A 16,002-nucleotide genomic window follows, 5' to 3' on the forward strand; every position below is an offset into this window, starting at 1 on the left:
GGTGTTGCACCTCGGGACAGGATTGCCCCTGTATTGTCTGAGTTGCATTGGTTGTCTGTCAAAGTGATTTAAAATATGTATTATGACTCATCATGCTATGAAGACTGTGTCCTAAGCATTTATGAGATTATAGTACAAAGCAACCAACGAATGGGGTCAACACAAGACTAGCTACAGATGGTATTAAGTTATCTGAGCAAAGATGCACTTCCAGGATTGGCGTTAGAGAGTCATCAAATAAGCAGCAAAAGATTTTCAATAATTAACTGCTATTTGATGTTAGGATGACTAAAAAGTCAAGCCCTTCAGGAAAATTTAAATAATTATTTCAGTGTTACGACAGTGCAGATTTGTCATTGATTGGAAGTGTACCGTCTAATTCTCAGAATGTAGCCGAATACTTGTGTATTATATTTGTATAGACAAAATAATGAATTAATGGTTCCCACAGGACAACTTTAGCGAAGTGGTAAGATGCAAGCAAGTGTATGAAAGGGGTGAAATTTGAGGAACTTTTGATACATTCTTTCGTGTGATACAAGTTCCACTACGAGGGCCTTCCAGTTCTCATCAAGTCTAGCGATAAGCTTCCAGTTATGTGCTCTTGTCTTGACCCGAAATGAAGCTGGTTCCTATTTACTGCTGAGCTAGGTCGATTCAAATGTCGTTGATGCAGGTTCTGTACACACTCACTTTGTTTCACTATGTTTGGTTTTATGTACAGACCTCAGAGGGACGATTCCCTCTCTGGCGGGCCCTTGTACGTTTTCAAAATAAGGTGCTTCTTATATTTTATAATTGTCTTTTAGTGTTTTCTCATCAGTATCGTAGCTCCTGCAGAATAGAAGAGTCTTTATGTCTTTTTTTTATTTGCTTTCTTCTTATATGATCTTCATTTCAGGCGGTATTTTGCTGTATAGTCTTGGTGCGCAATGTACAAATGCTCTCTCGCCTGACTTACAATATTCATTTCAGGTCTATATAGAAGTTGAAGCAGTTTCTCAGATATATTGGTTCACCATATTTTAGTGCTTTAAAGACTGTAAGAAGTATTTTATATTCCATTCTTGCTTTTACGAAAAAATTTGCCGCATGCTCCCTCGCATACAACGTTATTAGGGTAGAATAAGTAAACAGTTTTAAATTATATCATGGTCTTGCGTGTGTGTGAGAGAGAGAGAGAGAGAGGTTTAGGAAGGGCCGTTGAAAAGGCAAACTATTAATGTTCCTACTACGAAGCACCATTGCACCGTATGTATTGTAAACTAGTCTACCCGCTTGGCCGGTAGGCCTGCAATCGTCAAAATGTCAAAAATAGTGAAGTTTTTTGGTGTTCTTCGTCGGCATCCGAAAAAGACGATATTTTTCTCTGCGTTACTCGGCTATGGAATTAATTTTGCAAACAATAAACTTGAGTAAGTATCTCAACAGGGAGCTCATAGGGTTAGGTTACTCGATCATAGGAAAGTCTTAGGCTTTTAAAACTAATAAAGTAGTTTAGAGAAATGACAGACTGTAACACCAAAGGTTAGATATATTTCAACAGTATCATACCCTGCCTTTAGGGGGAGGGGAGGGGCAGGTACGGGTAACCTATCCTTCCTATTTAACAACAATGCCAGCCTACTTTTTGTTTTAACCTAACCTGACCTAGGACGTCATGATCTGACCTGGTTGGGGGTAAAGACCCCATCCTTCCCTAGGTATGGTAAAACTACAGAATAACTCTGCACGGACTGCCCCATGTTGTTATGGAATGGTTCTGTGCATTTTTAAGTCATTAGGGAGCCATAGGCAATGTTCAAGAAGAAATTGGCTAAGGAAATCGGTAGAACTATATAGTAGCTCCGCGGCAGCAACTGCCTTCTAACTTAACTTTTTCTACAGTTTTTTGGTTGCTAATTATGAATTTACCTTTAATTTTTGTTGCTCGAGTGTAATTAACCTGTAATTAACCCCTGAAGTCCATCCAACAAGGGCTTTCCATACACAATCTTCACAAGACAGAGCACGGGTAAGTCTGTTTCGAAGGTTCATATCCCGTCCGGCAAGTGCAACAACTTGTTAACGTATGGGTACCCAACCCCCGCCGGGCCAGTACTAAACACGGCGGAGGGACATTCCATTTGCCCGATAACAAACAGATGCACCGCCAGTCAGAACCCCTAAAAGTGTAGAAAAAACCAGTTGAAAAGGTAAAAATAGGCACGGAGCTAATATATAGAATTACCAGGAAATCTATTATAAAATGAACGGTTAATGTTCGTTTCCGGTCCGAACATCCTTACGCAATTTTTTATTATATCTTTCAAATCTTCATTAAAGTAAGTATACCTTAGTTTATCCAGACCACTGAGTTGATTAACAGCTCTCCTAGGGCTGGCCCGAAGGATTAGACTTGTTTCACGTGGCTAAGAACCAATTGCTTACCTAGCAACGGGACCTACAGCTTATTGTGGAATCTGAACCACATTATACTGAGAAATGAATTTCTATCGCCAAAAATAAATTCCTCTAATTCTTCATTGGCCGGCCAGAGACTCAAACTCGGGCCTGGCAGAGTGCTAGCCGAGAACTCTACGGAGTCGTCCAACGAGGAACTAAAAGTCTTAATTGAAAAATGAAAAAAATATTCTATATACATAATTCTCACAAAGTAATATTTACCACAATAAAAAAATTTATGTAAATAATTGAGGATTTTTTCTAAATTTCAATTTCACCTCACCCATGACTTCTTGAGCTCCCGTGTGTGCATTTGTACATATGCAGCTGCCAGCCATGTGCATGCCCCTGCATTTCACCCACTTAACTATCATTACGTCACATCCTTTTGATGTGATTGGTGAACGTCATTTGCATGGGCGTTCTGTCGACACGAAATTTGAAATTATTGGCGCAGCTTATCAGATCAACCAAGTCAAAACGTTAATTCCATGTAACTAGGCCTCGTTTTGAATACAATTGAAATCACCCAATAAAAAAATGGTTTTCATTCGGATCTTGTTTCAGAACCAATGAAAACAAGTCATTTATTTCATTAGCTTACTAATTTTCCATTGACTATTTCAAATTTCACCCACGACTGATATGCGGCAAAATGTTTGTAATTCTTATCATTTGCACAATGGAAGCCACGTGCAATAGGTGTGAAATTACACAGTATTAGTGCATCAGGAAATTTTTCGAACAATATGACGAAGCCTTATCTTTTTTAAGAAATCACGGAATTCTTCCAAGTTCTGCTACTTGCCCAAAGTGTTCCAAGCCCTGTACGTTAAGGTCAGGAAAGAATTTGTGGCGCTGTAACAGTAGTGTTTCTCTCCCGAAATCAAAAAATCGAAAGGTTAGTGGCTATACTGTTAGTGACCCAAGGGAACTTATCTTGAAAGAATTCATTTTCCTCCATGGAAGTTAGTTTTATTATATGTGAGTGGTTCTCAAAAACATAATGTACCCGATATGAAATTGTAACCTACAGTTTTGTAAAAAGCTCATCAAATTATGACTTAAAACCTGGCGCTTGGTCTTCAAGCCCTAAATTTCATAATCAATCAGTCAGTACCGCATCCCCTCCATAGCTAACACAGCAAAATTGTAACCAGTCAACACCCCTAAGTTACTTGGTATTATTTTTTATTGGCAACTTGTAAAATTTTACCGGCTATTGGGTGTTCTGCAAGTGATGTAAGCCTACGTGGTAGCCTACTTTGATGTGTGCATGGCAAATATATTTTTTCGATGTTTTCTCGGCATTTTCAATGTAGATTTCAGCCAGAATTAATTCGTTTTCTGTACGTTTCTTACACCGTCAAGTGAGATGTGAGAGGTTTGGAAACTTGACAATGAATGATTTTCGGTTAAAATCTTGAATGGGATAATTGAAAACAGCAAGAAAACAATTGAAAAAATATGTTTGTCATGTGGAATTGGAGTTCAGACCAGATATGAACTTTTACCAAAGGAACTATACTAACCTAACTTACCCTAACTTAACCTAACCTAGCAGGCTGTGTTACTTAGTTTGGGGGCCGAACCCCATAGTGAAGGAAACTCCACTTTATACCAAAAGCTCCCCTATAACACTGCACATGCACGGTAGCATTGACCGACAAGTAATATCGGTAAATTCTTAATATGCAACCAAAATACTATAGGAAAAATCAATTTCCTAGGCAATACCTGATGCGGAGCTCTTGCTTAGTTCTACCCTTCCCTATTTAAACACAAGTACAAATTAACCTACCTTTCCTTAACTTGACCTTAAACTGATGTCATACATAAAAAACTTATCTAGGCCATTGGCTGGTGGGGTTACCATCAACTTTGACAGGAGATATGAGGTGAATAAAAGTAAGCAACTGCTTTGCAGTAGAATCTTTTCTTTATACATCTTGACAACATTCTTACACATAGGTCTAGAGCATTTTTATTTGATAATTACACTTTGCAATTGTTAAAAGTTAACAAATATTTACACACAGCACAAATTCTAACAATTTCTAAACCATTTGCTTCACAGTGGGAGCAAAAAGACATTGTACCCTTTACGTATGTGGCCACATTTCATAAGAGCAAATTCCAAGGCAGGTTAAAGTTAAGTTGTTTGGTTTCAGTTCTCCATCACTTTAAGGTTCTCTGACAAATATGAGCCAGGTTCCCCCAACCCCACCATCACAGACACCACACTGTGTCAGTAACTGATCATGATACAGTGTCTATGATTTTTCATTGGCCTGGGGGAGGTGCAAAACTCTGAGAATAACAGATCATACTTGATTAGAGGCATGGATAGACTTGAAATTGAATCAGAGAATGTCTTAGGTCAATTTGAAACAATCCATGCATGCATATCAGTCACAAAGAAGTCAGTGAAGTTGAATGACAGTTCTCATAGGTAAAGGTAAGAAATCCATGTACATGCATTAGCTTTTAGACAAGTGACATGTAAAAGGTAATAGTTCCATTAACTTAGTTCTCAGTGTAAACGGGAAAAGTGCAGTTATGGCAAAGATACTTAAAAAATTTGTTCATTCTAAGTATTTTAAGGGAATAAACAACTTTTATTCTAAGGTGTTTTGCATGTAGATCAGTAGTTACTGTCTTGAGGGCCCACACAACTAAGCCAGTTTTACCAGCTTCATTTAGTTGATATTTTATATAACTGGTAAAGTATGGTTCTTTTGATTTAATGTGCTTCTAATGCATTTTATGGTATAATAATTTATGGAATTACAGTACTAAGTAAATTCATTGCAACTGTCCTTTATACCTAATGATAATGGGGGTTCCCAGTGGGATAACAGGGGTCTTTGGATGGGAGATAGAACAGGAATAGCAAATAACATGTAAGGACCTTCAGGTTGGTATGTTAGGAAAAATACAAATTACTTTAAAAAAATTTGATATATTTGTTAGGCATAGGGACTATAACACATTACCCAAGGATTTACAACAGAAGTGAAGATCAAATTCATCAGAATCTCATCAGAGCTATCAGAAAACCTAGTGCCTTAAGTTAGGTTAAGAAATATCTGTGTAGTTTCCCTTGCAGTGTTTCATAATTTTTATTTTTACAAATTATGTAGTCTGCATGAACCATAAATCCTTCTGACCCTTATTTTATGATTTATATAATTTTTTACCTCACCTGAGGATGAAGTTCACTCATTTTTGGTTTCCCCCCAGTCATAACCCCACTTTCACCATGGGGTCCCCACATAATTCTTTAAGATACAGAGGTAGGGGAAATACAAAAATGAGTGGTTTGCACCAGTACAGGCCCTATACAGGCAGTCCCTGGTTTACAACAGGGTTCTGTTCCTACGCCACGTCGTAAGCCGAAAATCATCGTAAACCAAAAAATTGTCAAAAGTCCTAAGGAAACCTTACTTTTAATGCTCTGGGTGTATTGAAAACGATGTAAACTGCATTTTTATTGAGTTTTTCATTAAAAAAACCTCCAAATTTTATTATTCTGACGTTTTGGAGCCATATTTCTTCCGTTGGATCAGCGTACGATGCATCGTAACCCTGGAACATATGTGGTAAACCAGGAAATAAACCATGAAAATTTGAAAAGTGCCGTAGCCTTGGAACGTCATAAGCCAGACCTATTGTGGCCCAGGGACTGCCTGTATATGTCATAGATTGAGGCTATGTTTGATAATAAATACAGGCAGTCCCCGGTTATCAGCGATCTGGTTTTATGGCACTTGTCTAGCAACGAATATTGGCAATTTTCTGGGCCGAAAGTCGCCAATTTCTGCTTATCGATGCTGATACATACCTAACAGAGTTGCTGAAAACCAAAAATCTGTGATTTTTGGCGCCGATAAGGCCCGGAAAAAACTCTGAAAATTGATGATTTTCGGTTATCACGCCATCAGAACGGAACCCCGACCGATAACCAGGGACTTCCTGTACTCTTGTATACAAGTCAGCAGCTGTTTCTCTCCATTTCATCCAGGCTGTTCTGGATACTGGTTTGCCATCACAGATCCAAAGTAACAGAAATGTTCTGCCTCATCCAAGGCAGGCCTTTCCTCAGAATGTGATCCCCCTCCTTCCTTTCTCAACCATTGACTCACGTTTTACATACTGAAAATCCCTCATTCTGTTAACATCTCATGTTAGACTTTGTTACATTTAATACTGGTAATGTATTCTTTACAATTTTCCCTACAGTATCCACATGGCCACTGTTCTAACTGTACTTTCTCATTTGTTCATATCTGGTCACCAAAAGCTTGGTTGTAATTGCATAGTTTTTCCAGTTTTTCTTTATTCCACTTTTTTGTCTTTTAAATATTTGTATGATCAAATGACAGTCCTTGTTTTCTTAAGACGTTTGTTGATTAGCTTGTCTCAGTGATTTTTACCTTCATGATGTTTCTCTGTGGCTGCTGATATGTGTCCTTCAACTAGAAAGTATGTTTTCCTTGTTAAAGCAAGCTATCCTATATCTTCAACTTTGGCAGGCTGTAATTTTCATGTCATTTAGAAGCCAATTCTTAATGCCAGCTCACTGAGTGAAGATTTAGGGTTCAGTGAACTGATTAACTTGTGACATTAATTATTTTGGATGAATCTTATCTACTGTTAAAGATAGCTTAAATCCATGCCAACAGGTGAGTTGGCATTCAAACAAAAGATTGAATGGCTGCCTGGATGTGTTAAAGATAGTTTAAATCCACGCCAGTAGATGAGTTGGCATTCAAACAAAAGATCAGATGGCTGCCTAGTACACCTGTTCTCCACCAGGTGTATTTCGAATGTTTTAGCTCATCAGAATTCTCTTTGCCACCATTATGTATAGGCGCTTGTTGGTCTTTCATGGTTTTGGCTGTTTGTTGCTGACACAGCACTACATTTATTTTTCCTAGGATGCCTTCCACTGGAGTCAAGGCCATAGGAATGATTACTGTGTTAGCAGGATGTTGATTTTTTAATAATGTGCAAAGGTATAAAGCATGATCTTGAGAAAGGTGTGTGGAAGTAGGGATTTTCAAAGGACTCTCTGCTTAAGTTCATTAGTATAGGAAGAGAAGAGAAGCAGATAGATTGCAAAAGCAACTAGTTAGGTCAGGTCACCAACCTTTCATTTCTTCCCCTTCACCAGGACCTTTGTCTGTACTTATACTCAGTCCAGGCTTTTCCTTTGCTAATGTTTTAGTGAGCACTGAGACTTCCTCTTTAGCTCCACCTTCTGCTCCCCTTTTGGCTCAGGAAAAGCATATTGAGAAGTTAGAGCAGGACATAAACCTTATTTTGGTCAGTACAAGGTTTGTCTAAATTGGTTAGGGAACCAGTTTGGGTCCCCCCTTAGTGTGCAATCATTTTTGCATTTCACTATAAGAGGTAAGGTGTCGGTGAACCTCACCTGTCTGTAGCGCAATCCTAGGACTGCCCTGTGACAGTTGGAAGAGTCTGCTGCCAGAGAACCGGGTTAGTTCTCGGGGCTATGTAGTTCTGAGCCCTGTCGCCTGCCTCTCCGTTTTCACGCTCTGAGTCTTGTTTAATGTCTTAGCCGAAGGATCGTTTTGGTAAACGTAAATCTTCGCTACATATGTGACTTATGCCTTCATCTGTACCTAGTGCAGTATGAGGTTGTTAGCACCAATAGGACCAATTATATGGTGTAGACAGTGTTATTAATAATAATGTGTCTGCAGTGAGTTGTACTTATTCTGATGTTATGTTGACTCAGTTGATTGTTTAGCCTACCTCTTTGTCTTTTGCTCATTCTAAATCCTTGTTTGCTAGCCTATTCCTCGTTCTCCATCAAAATGCACTTGTTTGTACTTTACTTGCTTTTTCTTCGGCTACTAGCAAGTCTCTTATTTCTGCCTCAATTAATGTTCCTCTTTCAAACCTACCATGGTTACAGTATCTTCTATTGTTTCCAAGCTAGATATTACTCTAGCTACTTAGCTTTCTAAGGATGTGTTTCATGCGAATATATTTAAGTCTACTGACTAGCTTTCGGATGAGGCAGGAGAGTTGTCGTAACTCCTTGCCCCCTTGCCTCACAACATTTCCTGTTTTCTGTGGTTCTTCATTTTCATATATGTAACTTACCAAGTAATTACATAGCTATACTTTCTACTCACTTGGTAGTAAAAAATTTGAAGTTCGCAGTAGCAACTCATTTGTTTATAGTGTAGATAACTACCCCGCCCTTTGTCGGGGAACAATAGGTACAACACAACAGTGATATCACTTCTTTTATGGCATTTTTCTTGGTAGTGACTTTTCTGGAATTGTCTTTTCACGAATTTGACTTTTCAACTAGTTAGGTATGTCCAACACTAGTAGTTCTAGTTTTCAGTATTGCAGTACTGTAAAGGCTGCAATAATCGGATGACAAAATTGACTTACAATTCTCACACTTTGTGTTCCAATTGTAGAGGACAAGTTTGCTCTATTAATTTGACTTGTGACGAGTGCAGGGATTGGGAAGAGCAGAAATGGAAAACTTTAACTTCACATTTAGCTAAGTTAGAAAGAGAAATTAGCTAGTCAGGCTTTGACTCCTAAATCTGATAAGGCTGGCATTTCTGTTAAATCTCCAACTCTTAACCCTTCCCCACCTGCATCAGTTAATTCTCTAAACCACCTACTCCTCCTGGCTCCATCACTTCTGAACCCAATCGCTTCACCAGCTTTGAAAATAAATTTGAGCAGCGATTAAATCTGGCAGTGAGTATAGTGGCCCAGTTATGAGCATCAGTGGGTGTCCTGATGGACAAGTTTGAAAAAAGGGCTAAAGGTGAAGTGTCAGTGGAGGAGGTAGCTGCTCGTCCCGCTGATTCTCCTAGGCGTCGGTCCCTGCCATACAGTACTCCCCGCTACCTGGGAGTAGGCATACTGGTAGCCCAAGGGAGGTCAGTGGCATCTGCCCATGAGCAGTCGTCCCCTTAGTCCAACCTATTGTATCCCAGGTTGCAAACAGAGACAGCCACTGGAAAGGTGTCTTGGAAGTGCATCGGCTTTTGTCAAGCTCTGAGGAGTCCTTGCCTTGTAAAAGCTGCCTTCGTCGCTTCCCTGATGAATCTTGCCCACTTAAGAGACGTTTCTCGGGTAAAGATCAGTCCCCGCATCTTCCTTGCCAAAGGGTGAGGGAGCCTTCCTTCAGTCCTCAGCCTTCGTGTAACAAGTGGGACAGTCTGGAGCCCTTCTCTTCTCCTCAGCACCAGGAGCGAGGATCTAGCTCTCTTCACCTTTCGAGCGAGCAGCTCCAGCTTTCACATAAGCGCCCTGTTCCTTCTGAGCGTCCTGTACTGGCAGAACGTATTGGTGAGCACCATGAAGCAGCCAAGTGCCCTGTAGTAGCCAGGCGCCCTGATGCGGCCAAGCGCCCTGAAGCAGCCAAGCACCCTGAAGCAGCCAAGCGCCTTGCAGCAGCTAGGTGCCCTGCGGCTGCTGGCCGCTCCTTCCTCCCCAGCTTCGTCTTTCTTGATGAGCAGTCAGCTTGTAGATTTGACGAGACTTCCCAAGATGGTTCTCTCTTCTTCATTGAAGAGAGCTCTACGCCAGGTAGAGAACTGGTTTTTGAGAAAAGGGAACAAGGGAAAACATGTTTCAGCGTTTCACCCTCTCGTCTTGCACGTATGCGGTACTTGTCCTACCCAACGGGAGAAGTTCCTTCCCTGGGAGTGGCTGCCTCCTCCCAGGGGGACTTCTCTGCACTCATCGACGCACGGCGCAGATCGGCTCTTGCTTCGGCCAAGACGTTCTTTTCAGCCCAGGAGATAGACCATTTTTTGAAGAGTTTGTTCAAGTCCTTCGAGGTGTTGAGTTTACTCGACTGGTGTGTGGGAGCAGTTGCCAAGAAGCTTCAAGATCTGGCTTTTTTGTGTGATGAATCTTCAGATCTGCTCAATTTCCTCTCCTGCGCAGGTAAAGCTGTTAGAGATGGCTCACAGGAATTAGCTGCCCTTTATGCCATGGGCGTTCTTAAGAACGTAAACTTTGGGTCTCTTTCACATCGAAGGGTGTTACGGCCCCACAGAAATCGGCTCTCCTGTTTTCCCCTCTGGACAAGCAACATTTGTTCCCACAATCCACCATAAGCGATATTGCATCGAGCCTGCACAAGAAATTGACTCAAGATTTACTGACCCAGTCAGTGAAACACCAGAGGGACTGGTCTGCTTTCTCAGCTAAACAATCATCTCTTCAACCAAAGTCTTTTCATGGAAGGAATCAGAGACCGCACTCCAGGTCCTGAGGATCAGTTAGATTTGCACCCTGTGCAATCAAGAAATCTTCTTCCAACCTAGCCTCTCCCAAGTGAGAATTCAGTCCTTCATTCTCCGGTAGGGGCCAGGCTTTTCTCTTCTGGAAGAGATGGAGCAAAAGAGGAGCGGATCAGTGGGTTGTGAAAGTTTTAAAGGAGGGGTACTCCATCCCCTTCAGGGAGAATCTGCCATTGACCAACACTCCCATCGTATTGACAGCTTACTCCATAGGATCGGAGAGACAGTCGGCTCTATCAAAGGAAGTGTCCGTTCTTCTGAGCAAGGAAGTCATAGAAGGCGTAAAGAAGGTAGACTCAAAGGGTTTTTACAATTGCCTTTTTTGTAGTGCCCAAGGTTTCATGGGGTTGGAGACTGGTGCTTGATGTAAGTGCATTGAACGTCTTCATAGAGAAGACAAAATTCAACATGGAGAACATCCAGTTCGGTTCTTGCTTCCATCCGTCAGGGAGGTTGGATGATTTCCCTGGACATGCAAGACGCTTATTTCCATATTCCGATTCACCTGGACTCAAGGAAATACCTCCAATTCGTTCGAGGAATCATATCAGTTTTGAGCACTTTGTTTCAATCTCTCGACTGCCCCACAAGTTTTCACTGAATGTTGGCTCCTTTGGTGGGTTGGCTACATCCAGCGTGAGTGAGTATCGGGCTGTATCTAGAAGATTGGCTGATACGTTCAACCATGGAGAAACGTTGCATGGAGGACTTGCAGAAGACTTCTTTTAATCCAGGAATTGGGACTGTTAATGAATTTCGAGAAATCTCAAATGAGCCCCACAGAAAATTCTTTGTTTGGGAGTTCTGATAGAGTTTTTGGGTTTCTCCATCATTCAAGAGAGAAGAAGACTGCCTGAGGAAGGTAGACCTCTTCCTCTCGCTTCCCTCTTGCTGTGCCACCTAGTGGATGAGTCTCTTGGGGACAATGGCTTCTCTGGGGCAGTTTGTAAGACTGGGGAGACTACACAGAGACCACTGCAATTCTATTTAAGAGCTTGCTGGGATCGGAAGGTGCATCAGGACTGTCACTTCTTTTCAATAACCCTGGAGATAAAGGAGGATCTGCGGTGGTGGAGGTCCGCAGAAAGACTTTCAGAAGGGAAATCTCTATCTGGTGAGCCCTGACCTAGACTTCTTTTCTGACGTGTTGGATCTAGGTTGGGGAGTATTCCTCTGGAATCTGGAAGTCTCCAGAGGTGGTCCTCGGAGGAGAAATGACTTCATATCAACGTAAGAGAGTTGAAACGATACATCTGGTTATCAGCGATCCGGTTTTACAACGCTTGTCTAGTGACAAAGTTAATTGGATTTTCAGCACTGATACGCGTCGATCTCCAGTTATCGGTGCCAATCCCCACTTATTGGCACCTATCCCCACTTATTGGCGGTGCCTATCCCCACTTATCAGTGTCGCTGATCGGCGCTGTTATCTCCGGTTTTCTTTTATCATCATGCTGTTGGGAACAGAAACCCCCGCCAATAACCTGTGACTGCCTATTTTCTAATTTATTGATACAAAATCTCTGACAGGTCAAGAACTCTTGCGAGCAGAGAAGTAGAATTTGACATTAGAAGAAAACGGAGGAACGTCTGTATACAGTTAGATGTGTTTTCTCACAATTGAAGAATGGTTAACAATTCTATATACAAGTTAGAAAGAGGTTTCAAGTACATATGGCTAGAAAGCTTGCAATGCCTTACATACATTAGTACTGTAATTACAGTTCTGATAAGGTCATAAAGTATCTTTTGAAAAATGCATAAAAGATCGCTTGAATCAGGAGCGCTGGATCTGTTTCCTGAGAGTCTTGGTGTCACATAGATTTTTGTTTTGAAGCGAGGATGGCCTGAGGGTCCCGGTGACAGCTCTGGACCTCACAGTACTCTCCCATCCCCCCCAACAAGTAAGCCTAGGGGAGTGGCACATAGGCTGGTTTCAATCTGTCAGTGGAGACCCAGGTGATTTTCCTGTCCACTGTCAGCTGATACGCTTTCTCTCCGAGTTGTAGTATGCGGTGTGGTCCCGAGTAGGCTGGAGACAGGGGGTGCTTGTTTGCATCTATTCTTATGAACTCATACTTTGCTGTTTTAAGGTCTTCGGGGTCATATTTTTTTCTTGCTACGTCGTATGTTGTCTTCGCCGGCATGATGTTTCCCAGTGCTCTACAAAAGTCTGGAAGAGTTGTGGGCTCTGTCGTGTCTTGAAAAATGTCTGTCAGTATTGTCAATGCTTGGCCATAGAGTGCTACTGCCAGCGATGTGTTGAATGCTGCGTGCAGGGCTGTTCTTAATCCCAGCAAGACTTACGGTAATTCCTTTCTCCAACTCCCACCTTGACATCTGGCGATGAGTGCTGATTTGAGGGAGTTGTGCAGCTGCTCCACCATGCCGTTAGCTTCTGCGTTGTATGCTGTTATGTGAATGAGTTTTGTTCCGAGGCTGGCGGCAAGAGAGCTCCACAAGATGGAGGTGAAGTTAACTTCTTTGTCACTTGTTATGTACTGCGGTACTCCGTGCCTGCTGACCCAGTCTATTAGTGTTTCCATACAACTCTGCTTTCTGCTGCCTTACTGGTATTGCTTCTGGTCATCTGGTGTTCCTGTTGATGATCTTGAAAAGATACCTGTACCCCTCAGAAGTGGGGGGAGGGTAGGGGACCCACGATGTCAATGTGGATGTGGGCCATTTGTCACTGTGTTGTCTGGAATTCTCCTATCCTCGCATCTGTATGCCTCATTATTTTTTATGTTTGCCGTGGGACGCATTCTCTTGCCCACTTTTTGATGTCCGCTTTCATTCTCCACCAGAAGTACTGCTCAGACAACGTTTGGGCGGTGGATCTGCCTGATGGGTGGAACAGGTTGTGAGCAAGGTTGAAGGCTTTCTTTCTCAATCCCAACAACAGGTATAGGCGAGGGCTTCTGGCACTCTTCTCACAGGTGGTGGTTGTCTCTCCGTCGTTGATGGACAGGTCTCTCCACGTAAGGGTGGTGTTCTCCCTCCGAAGTCGCTGTAGGTCCATGTCATCCTTTTGAGTTGATGCTATTTCAGGATATATCCCAATCTGTACAGTGTTGATGGAGTTTCAGGAAAGGGTGTCTGCTACATTGTTGGAAGAGCCCTTTAAGTATCTGTTGGTGCAAGAATGTTCCGCTGTCGACGATAGGTGACCTTGCTGTCTTGCTGACCACCCTTCTCCGCTTTTGGTGAAGACATGTACCAACTGTTGGTGGTCCGTCTGCACAACAAATTGTCGTCTTTGTAGCTTGCGTCAAAAGTGGTGGATGGCTCTGAGGACTGCCAGTAACTGTCAGTCGAACATGGAGCACTTTTGTTCTGCTGGTGATAACTTCTTGCTGAAGAATGCCAACAGGCGATGACCATCGCTCTGTGTCTTGTTCGCGTGCCGCGCCCCCATCGCTGTGCTACTTGCTTCCTACCAATATAATTTTTGTTCCAAAACAATATACAAGCCATCAGTCCTTTACATTAGGAATTACTTACGGCGAAGCTGAACATGGCCGTTAAACTCTTGAACAAGGTGGTTAGGTAGTAACTACCGTCAGGTAAGCGGGAATACCCGCCTGCCCGGATGTAAACATCCCAGCTTGCTTTCAGCTGTCATGCGTTGCAGACGTGTTTTTGGGTCTCTTTGCCTGACTGTTTTTAAGCTCTTTAGTATCCCGGTGGGATCTTTCTGTATTTTTGTGTATATATTGCGTGTGTTTGATATTTATTTACTAATACAAACCCACGATTTGTGGTAACCTTGCATAAGCCATTGTTCCCCTGCATCTGGGTCTTGGGTTTGGTGGCCAAGGGTGTATTTAGAGGGACATAACCGAGCAGTAATACTTCTCTTCCAGTAGCCTTTTTTAGATACTTAAGGCATTCCCCTGTACGTTCAGAGGTATTAGGTTGGGACATAATATCTTTGCTCCCCTATGTTGATCGGGACATAAGAGTTTGCTCCCCTTCTTGGGCTCCCGCCCTCCATGTACAAGGGCATGACTACTTCCTTTTTACTTGCGTTGAGTGTTGTTTTTGTCGCCTGTGCTATAGAGAGTTGCGGGGGGGAAGTTGCAGGCGTCGTCGGTAAGTTACACTTCCACGGCACCCTTGATGGCCTCCCCTCCTTCCTTCTCTCTCCCTGTAGGTTTTTTTTTTTTTATCTCTCCTTGCCCTCTTTGCTCGCTCATCGGGTGAAGACCATGAGGGGCACCGGGGGGAAGGAGCGGGCTATTGGGCAACCTCTTCTAAGGGGCCTCCTCTCACTGTGTAGGGCAGTTCCCCTCAGAGCGAGAGGAGCCTCCCTCTACTAATCATCTTTGCTTTTTCTTTCAGGTTGACAGTGAGCATCACAGGCACAGCAGTAGTTGGCTGGATATCTCAGTTGGGATATCTTGTTCGTCAACGAATGCCACTACTGTACTGTGGTTTTGTTGTTCAACGAAACCATTGAGCGTCACAAAACTCATCCTGAATTCTTGGAGGGCCAAAAGGCTGCCTTGAGTCCTGATGTTGAGAAGGTATTAATCGTCTCAATCACAAACCTTCAAGACAAGTAGCCTTCTCCTCCTCAGTTGAGATTTAGCTACGGATGAGAAGCTTCTTCAGTCTTGCTGTCCCAGGGAACTGTTCCCTGGGTGGCATTTGACTCTCATTTAGGGTTCCTGTCCCGAGCTCTGCATGCACCCTTATGAGAGTCATCGGACAGAGGTGTGCCCTCTTAGGACCATCTCTCATCTCGCTCTGGCCTTGGCGTTGAAGATGGAAGAACAGGCGAAGGGGATCAATACCTCGACTCCTTTTCAGATGTCGTAAGTGGACTCAAAGTTCATCGGCATCTGTTGTCGAGTTCGAGTCCTTTTTTTCCCCTCCTCCTTGGTTCTTGTATTAATGATCCAGATCAGTCATTTTGTCCTATTGGGAGCTGTGGTACTTTCTGAAAAGGCTTGACATTCCTAACCTGGGTGCTGTCGATGTTTTCGCTAGTACTATCTCTCCCAAGGAAGAAAGGGCACATCTTTCCCCTGGCTTCATGAAGCGATCAAAGGAGGTACTAGGCAGCTGACGATGACGATACGAGTACTTCCCACCCAAGATCCCACGAAGTCAATGGCTTGGTCTGTCCTTGGCATTCCAGAAGTTTCTGTCGGTCTGGAAGCAAGAAGTGGTCTCATAGACCATACTTTTGTCTTCCTGTGGTCTTGCCTACAGGCCCCTGGAACCTTTTTTCCTT

At 42.6% G+C, this 16,002-nt stretch overlaps 1 protein-coding gene across 4 annotated transcripts in view; it reads left to right on the forward strand.

The window, feature by feature from the left end:
* The window catches only part of LOC136833138 (acylglycerol kinase, mitochondrial-like), a 179,011-nt gene that overhangs the window by 92,603 nt on the left and 70,406 nt on the right, over positions 1-16,002 (forward strand). The window contains exon 1 of one of the 4 annotated variants that reach the window (XM_067094818.1): positions 1,183-1,415. The exons of the other annotated variants lie outside the window; for them this stretch is intronic. Within the exon in view, the coding sequence (XP_066950919.1) occupies positions 1,306-1,415 (110 nt within the window). The 5' untranslated portion in view covers positions 1,183-1,305. Of the gene's footprint in view, positions 1-1,182; positions 1,416-16,002 lie in introns of those variants that run through there. 4 annotated transcript variants of the gene reach the window in all.

The sequence above is a fragment of the Macrobrachium rosenbergii genome, chromosome 51, assembly GCF_040412425.1.
Source record: "Macrobrachium rosenbergii isolate ZJJX-2024 chromosome 51, ASM4041242v1, whole genome shotgun sequence".
In the NCBI taxonomy this organism is placed as follows: Eukaryota; Metazoa; Arthropoda; class Malacostraca; order Decapoda; family Palaemonidae; genus Macrobrachium; species Macrobrachium rosenbergii.